The 19,101-nt window shown below is 55.3% G+C and overlaps 1 protein-coding gene across 1 annotated transcript; it reads right to left on the bottom strand.

Moving 5' to 3' along the window:
* Positions 1–1,584: 1,584 nt before the first annotated feature.
* On the bottom strand, positions 1,585–18,718 carry Rab12 (RAB12, member RAS oncogene family; the record flags this gene model as incomplete). Its single annotated transcript, XM_023562704.2, has 6 exons — positions 1,585–2,440; positions 4,334–4,438; positions 4,992–5,081; positions 6,502–6,640; positions 9,418–9,478; positions 17,998–18,718. Coding segments are annotated over 6 exons (1,230 nt in total), but the record flags the coding sequence as incomplete, so codon positions are not given.
* Between the last annotated feature and the right edge of the window lie 383 nt (positions 18,719–19,101).

The raw sequence follows: 19,101 nt of genomic DNA, 5'->3' as shown, positions 1-19,101 counted from the left end.
GAGCTGGCAAAGCTCCTTCTCCTCAGACCACAAAGACAAACAAGGAAGGGAGCCCCTCTAGAACATTCTGCAGTACTTACACTTGGGGTCATGGAGCGCAAGGTGGGAAGGAGACACATCATGTGTCTTATTACTATGACCACTTAAAAAAAGGATCAGCTAAAGTGTAGCTCAGTGGTACAATGCTTGCCTCGCACGCAGGAGACCCTGGGTTTGATCCCCAGCAATGCCAAAAAAGAACTGGTAAAAGTGGATTAAAGCCTGGGCTCCAACACCCAGCCCTGTTCCAAAGCCAGTCTCCTAGCTTGACCACAGGACTGCAAAAACACGTCTGTAAATAAAAACGGTTACAGCATGACACACTCTGCCACACATCCCCCTCTGGGTCCCATCTGAAGCAGTTCTGGAGCCCTCTTCCCTGAGCACCTCTATGAGCTGTGATCAAAAATGTGGTTAACGGTGCTGCTGAGTGCCCCGTGGGAGACAGAGAGGGTGGAGAGGCTGCCTGCAGCTTTACAAGGGGTCACTGAGGCCTCCCAAGACCCATTCTTTTCCTGGATCACAAAGGCCTCTCTGGCCACAAGAGCTACTGATCTGAGATCTCTGGTATGGGGTTTGAGATGGGTCTCCTTACGTAGCGCAGGCTGGCCCCGAACTCATAGTGACCCTCTGGAAGGCTGGGATCACAGTGTGCACCACCATGCCCAGTGAGGAAGGGATTGTAAATCAGGGTTCACCACAGCAACTGGAGGCTGGCCCCAAGGCCAGTTCTTCCCTCCACCCCGAGTTCACAGGAGAGGAAGCTTCGGTGACACGGTTTCGGGGTCCTGTGCAAGACTCCAGGCAGCCCCATGTGCAGACAGGGCACGGGGTCTTCTGCCCCTCGCCAGCACCTCCCCGCGCCCCTTCCGGGGCCTCACACCACACTCAGTCCCAGGGCTTCTAGTGTCTTCTTGAGACAAGGTCTCTCGAGGTTGTGCAGGCTAGCTCAAACCCGAGACCCTCATGTCTCAGCCCCTGCGAGGGACGGAACCCAGGTGGGCACCAAGCCTTGGTTCATGCGCAGGCTTCGTATGTAGAGTCGAGCGCATGCTGTGCACGGAACCTGTGCCACCATCACCAGCTTGTTCCTAGTTGACAGTTGGCACCCAGGAGACACTGACTCCTGGCCTCCCCTCCCAACCCTGGCAGCCACTGCCCACTCACCTGTACCCTCACAAAGGTGGCACTGCATGTGTCCTTTGTGACTGGCTTACTTCACTCAGCACAGTGACCTCTAGCTCATCACATGCGCCACACAATGAGACTGATTCCTTTTCCTCCTTCCAGGCTGAGTACTATTCCACCACTGATGTGTTTATCCATTAATCTGCATTTGAAGATGGGTCGTTCTCTGTGGGCTGCTGTGAATCCGGCAGGCATCAGTGCCTGAGCTGCTGTTCTGAGTCCCTACACCTACAGTGAGCCCTTCAGGATCGCCGGACTTTTCCCCCATATAACAGCCCAAAGACAGAGAGGCACGATTTGTAAGGTCGCTTCACGCACGCAGTGTGCAACTCACAAAGGAACTCTGCGACTTCACAGTTGTCATTCATAAATACAAAACTTTATTTGCACTTCATTAGTGTAGAAAGACCAGGATGCTTCTCCTCCTACAACACTCAGACACGGCAAGTCATCCCGACACGAACTGTTCACCTCGACTAAACAGCACAGTGCAGCTTAATGAAAGGTCTACCAGAGAGTCCTCGACTCAGGACCGGACAAAGGAAAAAACAAGTAGAGTCCAGGCGCACAGGGCGGAGTAGGAGCCCTCAGGCCGAACTGAGCGCTGCACCGCACAACGAGGCCACCGCCTCCCAAATCTCTGAGGCTCTCTGCAGCCTGGAGCGTCGCCCGCCTCCCCTCCCAGCCCGGCCTGCAGGGCCCCATGGCAGCTCGAGGTCTTGTCAGTGAAGGGAACCACTTAACACAGCTTTGTCCTCAAACTTCAGTTTTACCCACGTTCTTTAGAACGGTACGCAAAGCACCGCAGTCTCTTCTCGGCGGAGCATCTTCCAGGCCTCCCCGCATGGTTACCAGGACAGCTGCATCACGTGCCCTTCCTGCTCCCCTCCGAAGGAGTGCTATGCTCCCTGGGGCTGGACTGCTGCCGCCGCCGGGGAAATCAATGAAACCGGATTGGAGGGAACAGGTAACGGATGGCCAGGACTGGCCCAGGATTGCGTATCTGCATATTTACAAGTTAGTGTGTAGCTCTGACTCAGATTACAAAGTGCAGGAGGAAACCGTGGAAATTGATTGTAGTGCGGGGGTGGCGCCTGGATCAGCAGCAGCGCACGTGGGGCCGCGGCGGGGGCAGCTCGGGTGGGACCTCGGGCTCGGGCTGCAGCGAGAGGATGCTGTTGGACAGCTCGTTCCGCAGGACATCCAGCGGCATCTGCAGGGTGAGGAGCAGAGGTGGTGAGCGCTCTGGCAGGGTGGGGCTCGAGGGGGAGGGCTGGAAAACCCCGCAGCTGAACAGAGGGCAGAGCGCTTAGGCTCTGCTGCATTGGGAAGCGGAGGGGGGGGGGAGGGGGAGGGGAAGGAAGGGGAGGGGAGGGGAGGGGAGGGGAGGGGAGGGGAGGGGAGGGGAGGGAAAAAAATGCAGTGAAGCGAAACAAGTGCAGCTCAAAGCTCTCTGACCCTGGCGGTTGGATGTGAAAACACTAAGCCAAAACTAAACAAGCAAGCAGGTTTGACGCCCTGCACGTCACAGCATGGATGCCACCTGACCACTCTTGTCCACACTGATTCTCCTGGGACCCAATGTAATGAAATTTTATATGTTCATAAATGAGCTTTTGAAAAAGGTCTCAGCAGCCCCAGGAATTACAGGCTTATGAAAAAAAAAAGAGCCAGGTGTGGTGACACATCCCTGTAATCCCAGCACTTGGCAGGAGCATTGCTCCTAGTTTGAGACCAGCATGGGGTACATCGTGTGTTTACAGCCAGCATGAACTACCGAGACCCTCTCTCAAATAAAAAAAAATTTAAAAAAAAGAAAAGAAGGACCCTCTTTCAGCAATCCCATGAACCCCCATTTAAGGAGAAGCCTCTGATGAACTGAGGATCCGGTGAGCTGCCTCCATAACTGTGGTTCCACACCTGCAGATTCCAGGCAGCAGATATTTGGAAATAAAAACATGTCAGGACTGAACACGCAGACCTTTCGCTCTGTTGTTATGCTCTGAACGAGCCAGTGTGTCAGCTGCCTACGTAGCACAGGCCCTGCACTGGGCACCGGACGTCCCGAGGGACAGCTGCCTTGCACAGGAGCCTGTGTGGGTCCGCGCAGGTCCCGAGCCGTTTCTGGTCAGGGCCTGGGTGTTGCTGAGCTCATCACCTCAGAGGTGCGGAGACCAGTCTCCAGCAGGTTCCGAGGGGAAGCTGACCCCCCAGGTTTCTCACTGAAAACCTGGAATGTAGGCTGGTTCAGGTCTCGAGGACCCAAGGCCTCCAGCCTCACGGGCCCATTGCTGGGCTTTGGTACTGGAGTGCAGACGTGGGGTACCGGACTATGGGCATGAGGCACCAGAATAGTCCACTGACAGGTTTACAGCGGGGTGTGTTGCTGGGTGGTTCAAGGCTAGTAGGAGGAGGTGTCACTGTGGTCATAGTGTGGTTCCTCCTGCCTCTCTTGACCTTGCTACTTCCTGCCTACCCTGCACGGACTGCTTCTCCTCTGCCATGCCACCCTGCTTTGGAGCCAGCTGACTATGGAACAAACGCTGAATTAAACCTTTTTTCCTCTAACTTTCTGCTGGGCCGGGTATTTGTCCCAGCCATGTGCAAGTAACTGAGAAAACTTTCAAAGAAATGTCTGTTGCTCAGTGAAGCTCCCCACTGATTTTGGGGTAAAGTGGCCCATGAAGCCTCGGGAGAGGAGTGACCAGGCGCATGGCCTTGGGGAAGGTGCCCACCAGGGCTGCACTTGCTGGAGACCTGCCTGCCTCTCCAGCTAATCTCCCGGCTATAGTGACTTTAACCTGTACAGAGAAACAGAGAAATAAAGTAAGTGTCTGATAACCACGCCACAGACATCAGACACTGGATGGCAGTGCTGGGTCGGCCAGCGCTCTACCTGAGCCACACTGGGCTCAGGGCGACTTCATAGTTCTGTGGGCCACACCAACACCTGCACCCCCAGGCTAAGCTGGCGTGCTGCCCATCAGCCCCAGGTCACCAGACCCTGGGACCTAAGTGCAGGGACCGGGCCTCTGCTTCTAAATAAAACATCTCAACACCAAGCTTTGCACGGAACCCTCTGGGGAGGTGGCCCAGGGCCTTTTACCTTCTTCAGGATGTCGTCCACCAGCTTCAGGAATATCTCGTCCACGTTGAAGTTGTCCTTGGCACTGGCTTCACAGAACCGCATCCCGGTTATCTGCTGTGCGAACTGTGAAGACACACGCACGTGCACACACACACACCCACACCTGTGTCTAGCATGGAACCCTCGGAGACCTGTGTGTGTCAAGGGGTCACAGCCCTGGGGCTTTGGTGTTAACGGAGGGGACTGAGGCTCTTTGGGGTCCCTGTTTTGCTCAAATCCCAGGCTCACAAGGACCACAGACTTCTACGACAGAACAGGAAAAAGAAACAGCAGCCAGAAGCCCCGAGCTGACGTCAGGATCCAGGGCCTAAGGCCCTGCCCGAGTCTCTCAGGGCAGGAGCTGAGGCTTTGGACGTGAATCCTCGTTTCTCCAAGATCGAAACCTTAGCACAAGTAGGGAAGTGGAGAACGTGCTGGAGAAGGAGGGAACCGTGAGGGCAGTGTCACAGTGCAAGCAGACGTCCTCTGGAACAAACGCCAGCCTAGGAAACGTGCGGTTTGCACTCACAGCTCCTACTTTTCTACTTTGAAATGAGTTTAGAGGAGCAAGAAGTGAGGAGAGCAGAGCCAGCGCAGGAAAGGTGTGTGGGGCAGGCCCCGCGGGGACAGCGCTCACCTTCTCACCCTGCTGCCGGCTGACCTCTCGGTCCATCTCGCAGTCCAGCTTGTTCCCCACCAGCAGGAGCTCGGCGTCTTCGGACGCGTACTGTGGGTTTGCAAAGAAGCCGGTGTCACAGGCTGCCGGCCCCAGCCTGGAAGCACCCTATGGCGTGCATGGGGCCACTGCGATCCCAGCCTTGCCAGGGCCTGCCCAGCTCCAGCCTCGAAGAGGTCAAAACCGGGCAGAGCAGCACAGAGATGGCAGCCGCCCACCGAAAAATCCCTACGGCTCAGGGAAACAGACAGAGTAAGGTGAGGTGTATAAAACACAGCCTTAAAAAGCAAAAACAAAGTCACGCGGCTTGGAAGGACCTTTAGTGATGCAGAATGACAAAATAAGCCAGGGCCAGGATTTTAGATATACTTTTGTTCTTGATTTTCCAAGTTTCTATAATGAAGATGCTATTAATTTTGCTTTTTTCCAGTATGGGGGATCAAATCCAGTCCCTTTTTGAGATGAGGCCTTGCTAAGTTGGCTTGAATTCTTAGTGATCCTCCGGCCTCGGCCTCCTAGAGTGATGGGGTTACAGGTGTGCACCACCATGCTGAACTAGAGAGTCATTAATTTTGTAATTGAGAAAAAAAGGTAAGCTATTTTTTGTTTTTCAAAAATATAGGTATAACAAAAAACTTTTCTTTAAACTGCTAGAACCTTGAGGGACTCATGTAATTCCGTGTATTTCTAAGAAGCGCCGGGCGCCCTGCTTGGGCAGCTGCCTGAACAGAATAGCCAGGCCCCCTCATGCGCCCAGCAGCACCGCCCAGGAGCCAGGCCAGGGGGTCGCACAGCCCCCTGCGTGAGGCTCAGACTCAAGCTCCTCACAGGCCCTGGGAGTGCGGGACACTTCCTTCTGCTTGGAGTTCATCTCCTGAGATCTCTGGTGAAGACGGGTCCTTTCTGATTTCCTCAGGTGTGCACTTGGAGGCTTTGAAACTGAGCCCAGGTTCCACAGCCCTTCTACCGGGGATGACCACCAGAAGGGCTTACGGAGCATTGTGGAAGCTGAGGCAGGAGGATGAAAACATTCCAATCCGGGCCTGGCAACTTAAAGAGTCCTATGTCAAAATAAAAAGTAACACTGTAATTCTGGACAGAGGCCCTGGGTGCAGTGTGCAAACTGCTGGGATATTGTGAGCAAAGAAAAAGCCTGTGCAAGATGAAGAGCTGCTGGACAGCTGACACCCAGGGCTGGTGTACAGCGGATACTGGGACCTGGGCATCCAGGGCCTGCAGAGAAGGCCACCTGCTTGTGCACACAAACCCAGTGTGCACATGACCCTCGGCAGGAACATGCTCATCTGGTGGAAGGAGCATGCAGGCTCCGAGCCCAGCACTGAGCAGAGCCCTGGCTGTCACATGGGAGAGGACTCTGGACCTGTCCCTGCCCTGGACCACGCCGGGCATTCATTTAGCGGCGCTAGGCCGAGTCCATGCAGGTGGCATGTGGCCCTTGGGGAGTGCACACCTTATCGATCATCTTCATCCACTTGGGCAGGTCGTCGAAGGTCTCCTTCTTGGTGATGTCGTACACGAGGATGATGCCCTTGGCGCTTCGGTAGTAGGCTGAGGTGATGCTGTTGAATCTCTCCTGGCCCGCAGTGTCCCTAGGGAACCGAGGCAGCAGTCAGTCCCAGCTGAGCAAGGACCTGCACCCTGGGGAGAGCCGGTGACAGCAGGCAAGGGGCTGGAGCCTCAGGAGTTCCAAAACCTGGTCAACAGCTGCTCATGTCCCTGGGGTGACCGCCCCCCATCCCACACCACAACGGGGACACACGGGACCGTGTCTCCAAGTAAAACGGAACCAGTGAGCAATGGCTCGGTGACTCTTAGCAGCCCCTGCTCCTACACCCTCCTTCATCTCCAATTTTGCCCCAGCTCTGCCCGACACCAGGCAGAAAAGCGGCTCCACCCATGGTGCGGCCGGAGCAGAGCGCTCGTGTCTGGCAGGTGGCTTCTTCCTCCATCCCAGCCTGCTCCACACCAGCCAGCAAGGGGCCTGCCCAGGCTGGGCCCTTACAGAAGCCCCAGGACCTCAAGGTCCAGGCCCAGGTTCCCCTGCTTGTGGGCACTGACGCATACAAACCTCAGCCCTCAGCCCCGTGACCTGAGGTCAAAGTGACTGCTGGCCCTCGTGCCCCGCAGTAGGCTCGGGACCAGCTGGTGGCTCCACCACCCACGCCCCGAGGTGACGGCACTGCCTGCCCAGGAGCAGCGCTGACTCCACTGCATGCGCAATGCAGCCTGGCATGTACCCGTGCTGGCTCCTCTGGTCCCAGGGACACCGCCCAGCTCTCAGTGAGTCCAGGGCTAGTGCCTGAGACCACACTGGCTCGCCAGGCCTAAGTGCAGAGCAGTGGATGGCAAGGGACTGATGTGGCGATGATGAAGAGATGCAGGGACAGTGTCAGAGCCTTCCGCAGCGCTCCACCTGCCACACCTTCAGGAACCTGCAGCCACGGCCACAAAGAAATCAACAGGAAGGGACACCTGCTCCAGCAAGGGCCCCTGTAAAAGAGAGTCCTGCTCTACACTTCCCAGACGATGACTGGTGGCCGAGCTGGCACCGCCACGCCCTTGATGGCCCAGAGAACCATGACATGACAAGGTGCTATGGCAGCACAACAGCAATACAAGTTACGTGGTCCAGGCCCAGCATTCTTAATACAAAACCATGGAACTCAAAAAGAAAAAAGGGGAAAGGCAGGCATGATGATGTGCTTCTAATACCAATACTTGGGGAGGCTGAGGCAGGAGAACCTCTGCAAGTTTGAGGCCAGCCTGGGCTACTGCTACATAGCAAGACCCTGTTTTATCCAAAAAAAAAAAAAGACAAAAGAACACAAAACATCTCTAAATGCTGCATCATCTGTAATCTTCTGAGCATCAACACAATACCAGAGGTGGAAAGTTCCAGACCTGACCTCCTGAGGCTGCTGCACTAGACACCCTATGAAACACCCCAAGGTCTGCATGATGTACACAGGAAACATCAGACTCAGTTCCTGTCCCCAAGGGATATAGGCCTCTCTCTGCCCCTCACCGCCAAAGGCTGGGCAAGACTGGACACCAGTGCAGGGTGTGCACCTCACAGCAAGCCCAGCACTATCCTGTGTTCCTGGGCAGAGGGGCAGGGAGGCACCAGAGCCTTCGGACAGAGGCTTCAGGTCCAGTGCCCAGCGTCTTCAGACATGTCTGCCGCCCACCAAAGCAAGCGTCACACAGTCTAGTCTTAGTGCCCTCACCCTCCTCATGCAAAGGAGCTGGGCACGATGGGACGTGCCAGTATTCCCAGTACTCTGGGAGGCTGAGTCAGGACTTCAAATTCAAGCCCAGCCGGGGCAACTCAGTAGCCCCTAACATAAAATTTTAAAAAAGGGCTGGGGATGTGGCTCGCTGCGAGGGCCCCACGGCTTAACCCCCAGGCCCAGTGGCAGGTGGCAGGTGACAGGTGGAAGAGTTCTAGCACCTTCCTAGGTGCTCTTTCTCTAAAAGCCCGTGATCAGAGTTGGCAGCTCGCTGGCAGGCAGCAGGATGGTCAGTTTGGGAACCGAGTCTGCTGCCTTTTCCAGGCAGGAGGGGTGACAGGTGCTTTCTGTGGCTCAGATGTCCCAATGAGACCGTCAGTACTCATGACCCTGACCACCAAAACTAGAACATGACAAAACGGAAACCAACAGGGCTCAGCCCTCGGCCAGGACGGTGGGTGGGGGAGGGGGTGTTACCTTGGATGCCTCTGGCAGGGCTGTAGCGGCTCGGGGCGGGGACACAGATGGAGATGGAGACACGGCACGGACACTCAGTGTTAGGTGACGGTGGTGCCACAGATGGACAGCGGTTAGCGCGATGGAAGCAGACACACAGATGCAGACAGACAGTCAGAACGAGGGCACCTACGAGAGGGTTAGTAGGCTGAGTGGCTGGCCCAGGCCGCCCCGTCCCCTGCTCCTGAGAGGCAGCCGGCCTGCACGCTCCAGCTGCGCGTGGAGATAGTCTTGCTGAGTCGCTGTTCCCAGTCTGGGCTTCAACTTGCCATTCTCCTGCCTCAGCCTCCCAGACTACCAGGATGACAGGTGTGCATCGCCGCACGTGGCTACAGGGGCTTCTATCCAGGGCCTCTGTTGAGGGTTTGGAGCCAGCCTAGCTGCCCATGCATAGGCTCTCCCCAGACTCCAGTGTAGGGGGCACATGTCAGGACAGGACGCCGAGCAGGTGGGCAGCGGCCATGGTGATGCAGCTTAGCACATGCAAACGGCCTGCAGTCAGAATCGAAGGGACCACAGAGCACAGGGCGGGGACACAGTGTTGCACATGCTGAGGGGCTTCCACATGTGGCTGAGCCCAGTGCACACAAGTGTACTCAATGGAGTAAACCGCCACTTACCAGATCTGTAATCTGATTTTCTTTCCTCTTAGCTCCACGGTTTTGATTTTGAAGTCAACACCTGCAAAGGAAATCAAACATGAAGCAAAAACCAGGAATATGCATTTTATTAAAAACCTACTTGTGTATTCTTGAATCATTACCAGAAAAATAAAAAAAACCAGCCTTATGAAATCGCAGGGTGCAGGGGCCCCACAAGAGAGCAGCGTGGGTGCTGGGGGCACCCCACCCAGCCAGCGTCCACGGTCAGAGCAAAGCTCGTGGCTGCAGGATCACAGTGTCCCTGGGCTGCCCAGGCTGCCTTGGTCTCACTACGGCTGACCTTGCACGCCTTCAGCTCTCCTGCCTCAGCCCCTCTAGGTGCTGTGCGGACCTGCGTGTGCTGCCGCACCCAGCACCAAATCACATGTAACAATTACACGAACAAGTGACATTATCTTGGCTGGATTCTTAAAGGGAACACTGGAAACTTTCCTTTGTCTGAATCTGGAAATTACTATATTAAATTTCCCAGCACACACAACAATTTTTGGCAACCAAAAATACAACTTACTTATCATATAGCAAGAGGAAGAATATTAAAAGATTTAATCTTATATTAAGCAAATTAAGACACGTCACATACCAAGTGTGCTACTACTGAACTTCATCTCCAGTTTTTTCCCGAGACAGGGTCTCACTAAATTGTCCAGGTTGGCCTTCAACTTTTAATCATAGGGATAACAACCACAGATTCACTGCATGCTGCACTGCCAGGGTGTTTTGGATACTGTATTTTATGTTTTGACATTATTATTTTGTTATCAGAAATCAAACTCAGAACCTTACATTTGTCAGGCAGAGACTGTGCCACTGAGCTTTATCCCCAGCCTCAAATGCTATTAGGTCTACAAAACAGAATTGTTCTGTTTTTCGTTTTCAGTATGCTGTTCAATAAATTATGTAAGATATTAAAAAAAAAAAGACACGTCATATACATGTACCAACTTCCCTAAGTGTAAAAGTCATACATCAATTAAAAAATAAATCAAAAAAGAAAATTAATTCTACAACATTGAAGTAAAATGGAGCAATTAATAAAATTAAGAATTTTCTTTGAAAAAAATTGCTAAGCAAGTCACCGTGTGTCCCCTTTGGAGTCAGTCTCTGGAGCTTTAGGTGCTCATTTGAAGCCAACTTTGCACTTGTGCGTTACCGTACAGGTTGGGGGAGTGGGGCGGACACGTATGTGTGTGCGTGCGCGCGCGCATGCATGCACACACATAGCTCACCACCGCTGGGTACCTAAGGTCGAAGCGCCCGCTCGGGCTCCCTCGCCAGCCCTGGCCTCCACCTCCCCTGCTTGCCTCCTCTCACTCGGTCCACCTCAGCTCTCCAGGCCCCTGCGCCATGGCCCCTGAGGCACATGCGCGGAGGTGAGCACGGTGCGCATTCGCGCACCCCTCCCTGAGCACGCCCAGTCTGCAGACAGTGGTGTCACTGGGACTGCACAGTGGTGTACGCTCTCGCGTTGGTGACTTGGAGCTTGCCCATCCGAGGAGGTCTTGCTCAGTCTACCTCAGGATGCTGTCCTATCATCCCGGACCCAGATGCTGTACATCCCACTGGGACTTCTAGACCCGAGTAATGCTCATGACATGAGAAAGGCCTGACTGCAGGCCTGCCGCAAGCCAGGGGCATAGCATGCCGGGGGCACAGTGTGCCAGGGCCCAAGGTCATGCAGCCAGCAGCAGGCTGGGGTGAGCTGGTGCAGGGTGCTGTGCATGTGGCTGGGAGGGCAGCTCCACACCGTCCTCCTCCTATGTCCCAGACTCCACCCTCGGCGGGAGAAACCCGGATCAGGGTGCTGGCACAGCCTCTAGTCCTTCTAACAAACGTTACTGTGTTTCCTTTGCTGGTCCAGAAGTCTAGGCAAGGAAAACAGCAAAAACATCCCTTGCAGGTCTTCGAATGGTGCCGCCAGCCCAGGCGCCCGAGACACGTCCAGCAGGGACTGCGAGAGGTCAGCCCACCCTGCTGTGAAGTCACCAACGCGGCACAGCGCCTGTCTTTACTTGGACGCAATCCTTCTGAAGGACAGGGCTTCGGGCCTCCTCAGTGTATGATGACCAGCTAAACTAAGAAAGTGCCAAGGTCATAGAGAAAAGCCACTCTACCCCTAGGAGACGAGTGTCCCTGGGCAGAGGGGACACTGCGGGCCAGAGCCACACTGTGTCGTGTCCGGCCCTTCCCACCTAAGCCATGCCTGGTCTCTGTAGCCCATGAGGACACTGAACCTCCGAGCGGAGGGACATGGGCATAGGAAGGTCACATGCGTTGCTGGAAAGATGCACAGGCCTGCTCCCCCTCCGGGCCGAGCAAGCACAGAGCACCCCTCTCTCCCTTTAGGAGGAGCAAGGCACTCCACGCCTGACCCAGGCACCACCTTGAACATGAGACACAGGGGTAAGTGCACATGCGCCAGCAAAGCCCAGGGGCAGAACAAGGTCCTCGGCGTCAGCCATCCTCTGCGAAGAGTGCAGTACACACAGCCCCCCTGCTCATTCCCATGACTTTAAGGAGCTGGTGACATGGATACAGGTTCCCAGATGAGTACCACAGTAGCCGGCAGGGCCGTCCCCACCGTGGTGCAGGTTCTCCTTCAACCGCCTGCAGAAGGTGGAGTGCAGGGAGGAGCAGGGCGGGCATTTGCCACTGCTGGCCCCTGGTCCCTAAGAGGGTGAGGATCTAGAGGCCGAGCCAGAAGAAGCCTGATCACAGAGCCCAGGCGGCTGCTGTTGCGCTCCACTCCCCACACACTGGTCAGCTCTCCTGCTGCTGGGGTGACATGCCAGGAGCATTGCGGCGAGGACTGTCCTGAGGTCACGCTCCCCACAGGTCAATGGGTCTCCGCGAGGGCAAGGACTGGGGGCGGGGGACTCCTTCAGAGTCTTTGCATTTACAATGTAACTCAGGAGAGGGTCAGCGGGCGGCCACGAGTTTCTCTCTCTGGCTGGGAACTGAAGAGCAGATGCAGATGGTAGGCAATGGCTCTTCAGCTGATCGATCTCCATGGATAGGCAAGGTGCTGACCCCACACAAGGGCTGGGCACACAAGGGACTCACTCACGGGGTCTGCATGGCGTCACACGCCCATCCACGCTTAGTCTTATAGCCCCAGCTTCCTGACCTGTCAGGGGCTGGCCGGGGTGTCCTCCAGAGCTCCTCCCCCAGGCTGGCATGGGTGGTGCTGGAGGCGGGCTGTGTTGTTCTGTAAACTAAGAAGGTGTTGTGTAAGCACTGGAAACCCAGCACTGCTGCTCTGGGACACCAGCAGGGAGGCATCCAGCTGTCCAGCCCAGTGAATATGCATGCTGGTCCCCTTATATCCAATCTGGCTTTAAAGAACCATTTTGAGCTGGGGACATAGCTCAATGGTACAGCAACTGTCTGGCAAACACAAGGTCCTGAGTTGATTCCTGGTACCAAAAAATACATAAATAAAATAAAAGCAACCACAATCACCCTGAGCTAAGGACACGATCTTTGGCTGGTAGCCTGGGTTTTCCATCTAAGTCCCAAATGTCACAGCTGTGCAACAGAAGGCCGAAGGGGAGTCATCGGCTGTTCCCCTGTTGGAGCACAATGGTGCTGCCTCTGTGCCAGCCTTTTATTACGTCTCTTGTGACTCCAGTGCCCTTCCAGCAGGGACTCACTAGGCATCCTATGTGCCCGGGAGATGGCTGTGTACTGGGAGACCCTCTTGGAAAGCTGAAGCGACTGTCCAGTGCTGGCCTCAGCCGCTGCTCCCTGGGGCACAGCAGCTAGACGGCCCCAGATCTGCCCATGCTGCCTGGGGAGGAATCGGCCACCCTGAGTCTGGCTGCATGGGCACTGGAGCCAGGTCTTCAGTAGGATTTTCCTTCAGCTATACGACCAGCCCATCTGCATCTGTGAACTTTGTCTGCGAAAATTCCATTCTCCAGGGGACACTGCTAGGCTGTGTCTGGCCTCGGGGGTCCCCACACCCTCAGAGCCCAGGTTGAGATCCACCCACCCGGGCCCTTCCTCCCTCATCCTTAGGTGATATCAGCCCCGTGGCCATGGGCGGGTCACTCTGTGCTGCGCGCTGCAGGGCGAACACTGCAGCTCCTGAAGTGAGAGACTGGATGGCTTCCTAATTCTCTTCCCTTAGAGATACCTGGGTCACAGCGTGAACGAATGCCCATAAACACAAGAGAAATTCAAGCACGCAGCTTAGACCTGTGTTCCTGCTTCACTTCTACCCTGAGTCTCTGGGTTTCCAGAGTAAAGCACGTGTGGTCAAAGACACTGTGACCACCTGTTCCTGGTCTCCCTGCCACCCGCAAGGCCCAGGCTCCCAGAGTACCCCTGGTGGGCCCCCCGGGGAACATGGCAGCACCTGGGCTGACAGAGCCTCCTGTGGGGTCAGGCTGGAAGCTGAGCCCTGCTGTAGACGGGAAAAGTAATGAGGTTCTCGGGAGGAAATGTAAAAGAGTCTGAACTTCCCCTCCTTTCTCTGCACTGTGAATCTTTTTTTTTTGAAAAGCTGGTGATAGTGGATTTTAAAAAGTATCTTTGTACCTGGCAAAAAATCTAGCCATCCTAGTTGGCCTCTAGAACTCTGGGCAGGGAAATCTGACTGGCTGAACACCTGAATTCTCATTCAGATGGCTCACATTTACTCCTCCTGTATTTTAATATGCTTAAATTGGGAAATCTGGGGAATTTTATAAACATATGAAAAAGTTCATGATATGTGAATGATAGAATATGCCAGTTGGCATATTCCCTACCCGAAGTGCTTGGGACCAAAATGGATTGTGTTTTGCAGTTTGTTGGGTTTCTGAGTATCTGTAGATATAGAAAGAGATGACTGCGAGTTTGCCGGCCCGCCCTGTGAGGTCAGGTGTGTAGCCCTGCCTCCGAACCACACCAGAGCTCCATGTGCACCTTTTCCCTCAGGGAGGCTCAGGCTGCTAGGAACAAGTGTGATCTCATAAACACCCACAAGGACAGGACAAGCGATTGATGGGGGCCTTGTGCAGAAGGTAAGCTGATAGCACCCGGCAGTCATGTCACCAGGCACCCAGCAAGGAAGTGAGGAAAGTGAGGAAAGAGTTCACCATGACCAATGCGCCCATGTACCAGCCGTGTTCTCCACAGAGCACACTCAGCATCGGCGTTAGAGGAAGCTAAGGAGCAGGTGGAGACAGAAGGACCAGCGTCCAAGGGAGGAAATCCCCAACTTTCTGAGCCCCTGTCCCCATCTGGGAGTGGGGCAACTTTCAGCGGGCAGTGAGGCCCTGGCTGGTACCTATTGAGCGCTCAGCAAGCAGCAATGCTGGTTTTACCCATCATGCGCAGACAGGTAAACGACTACCAAACTCACTAGTGACTGCGGTGGAACCCGCACCAAGGCCCAGGCTCTCATTCCCGCTTAGTGTTTTCCAGAGCTGTTAGAGGGCACACATGCCACACATGGTATGTGCAGATGTGTGGGTGCAGGCACACAGCTCCGGGCCCCATCCCAGGCTTCACCCTGGGCCACAGCCCCTGCCCTTTCACGTGGCATTCCGAGACAGGGTCTCACAGGGCACCAGGCAGGATCCCGTGCCTTGGCCCCTCAAAGCACTACAATTACAGGTGTGCACCACCACACTCAGCTGTAACTATATATTTTTTGTTTTTTTTCTAAGTATGTGGTTTTTTTTTTTTTTCTTTTGGCAGTGCTGGGAAATCACACCCAGGGCCTGGTCCATGCTAGGCACTGAACTACACTTCTACCCCTGAAGTCTACTTTTAAAAAGGCTGGTCAGTTTGTGCTAAATCTAGCAGGAATCAAAAAGGAGGAAGACACCAGGAACTTGGCTATGCCAGGCAGAAATGGATTCTGCATTTCTGCCTGTGGACATGTACTCACAGACCCCTGACACCCGAGGTGGGTAATTAAGTGTAGACGGGTGCGTCACTACCAAAAACACAGGACTAAGTATACTAGAAATGTCTAAAGCAAACTAATATTTTTCCACCTCAAACTTCAAAGGACCTGTCAAGCCATGCTGGTAATCTCAGACTAGGAAACTCACGTTCATGACTGAGAGAGGCTAACTGAAAGACCCAGTTCCTTCTGGATCATTTCCATTATACAGGTCAAGGACTGAAATGAATCTCGGTAGTTTTTCATACCCTTGTGAATTTTCTATCTTTTAAACCAATCAGCTTGACTTGATTAATATAAAAGAACCCTGGCATTTTGCTGACTCCTAATTTTACACATTAGCCTCTGCTCTCCAAGCTGTAAGGATGTCTATTACTTCCTGCGGCAGAAAGTCCAAAGGAGTTGGGTCAGCTAGGAAAAATGCTCGGGAGACCCTCTTCCTTCCAGCTCGGATCTTTTCCAGCTGAGCTGCTGGGAGCAGCAGATGAGCTCGGACAGGACACCACAAGACACTGTCACCAGGGGCTGTCCTCAGGGGCTCCAGGTGCATCCTGGACAGGAAACTAGAAAAACTGGCCCAGAAGGACTCAGGAATTCACTGCCCAAAGGGGAGCCCCACAGTTAAACACTGCTTTTCAAAAGCTCTGGACTGGAGTTTATCTTCACAGTAGTCCAAAGAGGAGGAAGCTCGCCTGCCTAGTCCTCACCTCAACCTCAGTGAAGAGACAGGCACCGGCTTCCACAACACCCCCTCCCTCCACTTCCAGACAGAGCCTAGAGCTGCTCACCACTGGGTCCTGGGGCCAGCTGCATACCAGAAGAGGGCTAGGGACAGGCCACTTGGGCAGAACTGCACAGGGGCTGGTGAGACTGCTAAGTGTCTTCACCGCGCTGGATCAGACTATGGGTTATCCCTTTGCTCATAACTTCCCAAAATCAGAAACATCTGAGCCGCCAGCAGGCTGATACACGTGGAGGGAGCAAAAATGAGTGAGCCTGAAATGCAACTGCATTCAGCGTGGGGAGATGGGAACTGTGGGTGCCTGTGCATTTATGTTTGTTGAGGGGGCAGAGAAGCAAGCTGCCAGGTTTCTTGCTCATTCTCCGGTGTGCTGTGCAGTCTTAGGTTCGCTGTCTTCAGCCTCTGGTTTTATGAAGAGGCTGTTAGGCTCCAGTGCCACCGGCAGTGTCCATGCTCCTGGCCACGACAGTCAAGGTCTCCACACACCAATTTCCCAGCACCTAAGTAACCTCTCCCAGGCTGGGGTGCCCTCCCAGAGCCTGGCTTGGAAATCTCTTCCTGACCTCACCTCTCCCTGCAATAAAGTGACCTCCACCACTTGCTCGCCTATCTGTCCTGTGCCTTCCTGGCCACCCACCTGTTAGCAAGCCCGCGGTGCAACTGTTCTAGCTTGTGTTTTTCTATACTGAGTGTGGGGCCGTAAAAGATGCATCACTCTAAAGTGCTCCAAACCCTACTGTAATTATGTCAGATACTAAGGAAAACAGCATAAACCTCGTTTCCGGGCTGAATAACTCCCTCTACTCTTATAATTCACAACTGGATGTTTGAAACAGGTTTGGCTACGTTGCTAAGCTTAACATCATGTCCCCAAGACTTAATATTTAAAATCAACAGAGTGCAGAGAGCACAAATACTTCCAAAAGGGTGGGAGCAAAAGAAACATTTACAGGAAGTTCTCAAAAATGAAACAAAGACACAATCCAAAAATGAGAGGTTTAATTTTCCAGTAAGACATCTTAAAGGCGGTATTGTTTTGTTATATGACAATTTATCAATTTAAAATTCCCTATGGAGATTCCCAGTAAATTCTTCAGACAGATTCTCTAACTTCCCTATAGAACCATTTTCACCTCAAAACGTTAACTACCGCTGGTTACAATTTTAAGTATAAGTACGTGGGACGACACTTCAATTCTGTGTGTCAAACCTCCAAACTACTGTGTGGTTCTTCCCCTCTCATCCTGCTATCCTGCTCACCAAGGAGCCTGCTCTTTATTCTGAAGAGCCACTTACTTTCTGGCTGCCCTGGCTTTGGCAGCTTGGAAGGGGTTTCCCTTCCACGGGAAACGTGGCCCACACCCACCTGCAAAACCTCAACGTCAAGCCCTATGAGTTTGACTTCCTAAAAACATTTCCCTACGTTAACCTTGGCACTGACTTCGTTGCACTCTGGCTGCAGGGGTGGCACTGGCAGAATCGTCCCCGGCTTATCTGAGATCAGGGACAAACACTGCCGTAGTCCCTCTGCCCCCCAAGTACGTTTACTCCAGGAAATTTAGGAGTAACGTTAGTCCTGACGGTCTCGTAGGACGCCTTAGGGGCCATCACGTCCGTGCACCACGAAAGTGGGCTCAGCAGCGAACACCAGCCCTGGCTTGCACGGAAGACCCCTCGCCTCCAAGAGCAAAGCGAGGAGGGGTCGCCCTCGGTGTAGACGGCGCAGGGCCTCGCCCCCACCCGAGACGCGGACCTGCGGGAAGTCCGCCAGGGCGGGAGCACCAGGCCGATCGCCGCGGGCCCGGGGGCCCGACCTGCTTCCGACCCGGGGCGGGGGGGGGGGCGGCTGCCCAGACCGGAACCACACCGACCGCCTGGCCCGCTGGACGCGACTCACCCACGGTGGACTTGCAGGCCTCGCAGAAAGTGTCGTCGGTGAAGCGCTCCATGAGGCTGGTCTTGCCCACGCCACGCGAGCCGATGATGATGACCTGCAGCTTGAAGTCGGCCGGCCGCGGCGGCTGCTTCCTGCGCCGGGGCTGTGCGCCCGCGGCCCGCCTCTCCATGCGCGCGCCCGGGCCCGCGCCCGCGCCCCGGCCCCGGCCCCACGTCCGCCGCCACCCGGCTGCGCGCCCCGGCTCCGGCCCGGCCCAGGTCCCCGGCTGGCCCCGTCTCCGTCCGCGGCCCGGCCCCGTCCCTGCCCCGCTGCGTGTCCGCCTGCCGCCGCCGCCGCCGCCGCTGCCGCGAGTGGAGGCCGGGAAGCGGGTCCTGCGCAGGAGCGGCGGCGGCGCGGCGGCGAGCGCGGGCACGGGTGCGGGCGCCCCCTGCCGGCCGGAGGCCGAGCGGCTCGCGGCGTTCCCCCGGCGTCCTCCGGGCGTGTGCGGGCGGCGCGGGTCCGGCAGCGGGCGGGCCGAACCAGATCCCCGAACGGCCGGAGTTGGGGGAGGGCGGGCCCGTGCAGGGACTCGCTTAGCAGATGCCGGGCGCGAACTCGGTCCTCGGGACCCCGGGTCCCAAGCGGACGGCACTGCGGCGGGGTCCGCTCGGCCAGGCGAGGTGCCGCGCCGCTGCGGAGAGAGCTGCACGCATGGGACGAGCGGAAGGCAGCGGAGTGGGATTTACCGTGTTTTATTCGGGCTTCCTTTTGTTTTCATTTTAACAAAGTGAGCTGCTTTCTTGGTGGAGCCAACCCTGGGTCCCACGCGCGGGCCAGAAGGCTCCGCCTTGGCCCCGGCCCCAGCACGGAAGGTCAGAGAAGCAGCTTTCTCCTGCGCTGTGCGGAAGGAGAACAGGACAGCTCGTCCTTTAGTGCCGCCTGGAAAACCCACGAACACCGCCCTGTGCGCGGGAACCCTAACGCACTGAATAAATGCACCCCATTGAACGACTTGTGCGTGATACTTCAGGACCACTGCGGTTTCCCACGGCAAAGCAGAGCTGCACAGGTTTTTTGGTTTTTCTTGGCTCCTGGGGATTAAATCAGGATCTTCCCGCAAAGCTA

The sequence above is a fragment of the Cavia porcellus genome, unplaced genomic scaffold, assembly GCF_034190915.1.
Source record: "Cavia porcellus strain 051 isolate PalLab524CR breed Dunkin Hartley unplaced genomic scaffold, mCavPor4.1 scaffold_20, whole genome shotgun sequence".
In the NCBI taxonomy this organism is placed as follows: Eukaryota; Metazoa; Chordata; class Mammalia; order Rodentia; family Caviidae; genus Cavia; species Cavia porcellus.
The sequence above is the reverse complement of the archived record's forward strand: the minus strand, read 5'-3'. Positions and strand labels throughout refer to the sequence as shown.